The sequence below is a fragment of the Trichinella spiralis genome (genome assembly GCF_000181795.1).
Source record: "Trichinella spiralis strain ISS 195 chromosome Unknown Scfld4991, whole genome shotgun sequence".
Lineage (NCBI taxonomy): Eukaryota > Metazoa > Nematoda > Enoplea > Trichinellida > Trichinellidae > Trichinella > Trichinella spiralis.
In genome coordinates, this window is record NW_003531930.1 from 4,529 (window position 1) to 6,147 (window position 1,619).

At 31.7% G+C, this 1,619-nt stretch overlaps 1 protein-coding gene across 1 annotated transcript; it reads left to right on the forward strand.

The window, feature by feature from the left end:
- Positions 1-547: 547 nt before the first annotated feature.
- Tsp_13770 (putative ubiquitin--protein ligase) lies at positions 548-1,544 on the forward strand. Its single transcript, XM_003367015.1, has 4 exons — positions 548-780; positions 1,123-1,203; positions 1,254-1,369; positions 1,441-1,544. Exons 1-4 carry the CDS (start codon positions 695-697, stop codon positions 1,542-1,544), a joined length of 387 nt encoding a protein of 128 aa, XP_003367063.1. The 5' UTR covers positions 548-694.
- Positions 1,545-1,619: the final 75 nt, after the last annotated feature.

The window sequence follows — 1,619 nt, forward strand, 5'->3', positions numbered from 1 at the left end:
TTTTTTCCCTCCTCAATCATATTTGTACATTTTTCTTGACCGGAATACGCGTCTGGTGGCTTAAATCTTCGAAAAAACAATTAGAAAACCGGCTTGGTTGCGCAATCGCTCAGACTATGCGGCTTCGCTGGGTCTGAAGAGCCGCGCTGTCAGAACCATTTCACTTTGACGCCTTTTCCACAGCTGACCACCGCAGTTGTGGCAGGTATACAGCATGATGCTGACCTTTTTACCGCTCAATTGCGATTCCATTGTTTACTGTTGAGAAAAACAAGGGAGGTAGCTGGCGTTGCGTCACCGTTGTTTTCGTACTAGGCGCAATGTTTTGACCGTGGGGAGTTTTGTGTACTGATGAGCAACTATAGTATAGAGTACTATACTGTGTACTGTATAGAGAAAAGATTTCTTAACAAATAAAATTGCCCTTAAAACATACCGTAAATGAAATAATAAATTTTGCGGCAAATGACTAGTAGTCTAATGGCAAACTATTTACTTTGACCAGATTGATTTATTAATGCCTGAATTTTTCTTTAAGTATAGTATGAACATGTTAATTACTTTTCTGCACGTATTTTTAAAATTTTTTAAATGATGAAATTTAGTGGTGAAGTTTAATGATGAAAAAAAATTTTTTTTGAATATTTATTATTCTTATTGTGGATTTTTATTATTATGATTTAAAGCACTAGAAATGTCCACTCCGGCAAGAAGACGTTTGATGCGTGATTTCAAAAGGCAAATAATTTATTTTCTACAAATCCTTCTTATTTTATTTCAGTGATTTATTACGTAAAATGTTCTATTCTTCTCTTCTTTAACATGTTGATCATTTGGAATGTGTATGCATTATTAGAAGCATATAATTTCATAATTGCATTTCTTTATCTTTAAATTGTTTAAAAGTTTGTTTAGAGAAGGGCAGTTGTGAATTGTATCAGTTATAATATTTTTAAGTAAAATTTTATGTTTTTTAAAGCTTCTTTTAAATGTAAAAAAGATAGTTTAATAATGAAGTAAGATTTTAAAAATGTATTTTAATAATTTATAATATTTTAGTATACTAAATAATAATATTTCATTAATAAGAAACAGGAAATATACTGAATGAGTATTGTTTAGACTTCAGGATGATCCACCTTCTGGTGTTAGTGGTGCACCGACTGAAGACAATATATTAATATGGCAAGCTATCATTTTTGGGTGAGCATTTCACAATTTTGTTCTTGATCCAATGTTGGTTTTACTTTTAGACCTCAAGATTCTCCTTTTGAAGATGGCACTTTTAAAGTAATATTAGAATTTACCGAAGAATATCCGAATAAACCTCCCAACGTAAAATTTCTGTCGAAAATGTTTCATCCAAACGGTGCTCATTAATGACAATTGGTGAAATTAATTGACATTTTCGATTAGGAACTTTTTTTCAAATTTTTGTAGTTTATTCCGATGGCAGTATTTGTTTGGATATTCTACAGAATCGTTGGTCGCCCACTTATGATGTTGCAGCAATTTTGACAAGTCTTCAAGTATTATTAAAATAGTTGTTTTATTGTTATTAAGAGAAAAGTTTCGTTGTTCAGTCTCTTCTTGATGAACCGAATCCGACTTCTCCGGCT

Coding starts and splice junctions, on each gene's coding strand:
- Tsp_13770 (XM_003367015.1), top strand. CDS start 695: ATGTCCACTCCGGCAAGAAGACGTTTGATGCGTGATTTCAAAAGGCAA. Junction 781..1,122: donor ATCCTTCTTATTTTATTTCA/GTGATTTATTAC, acceptor AGTATTGTTTAG/ACTTCAGGATGATCCACCTT. Junction 1,370..1,440: donor GAAAATGTTTCATCCAAACG/GTGCTCATTAAT, acceptor AAATTTTTGTAG/TTTATTCCGATGGCAGTATT.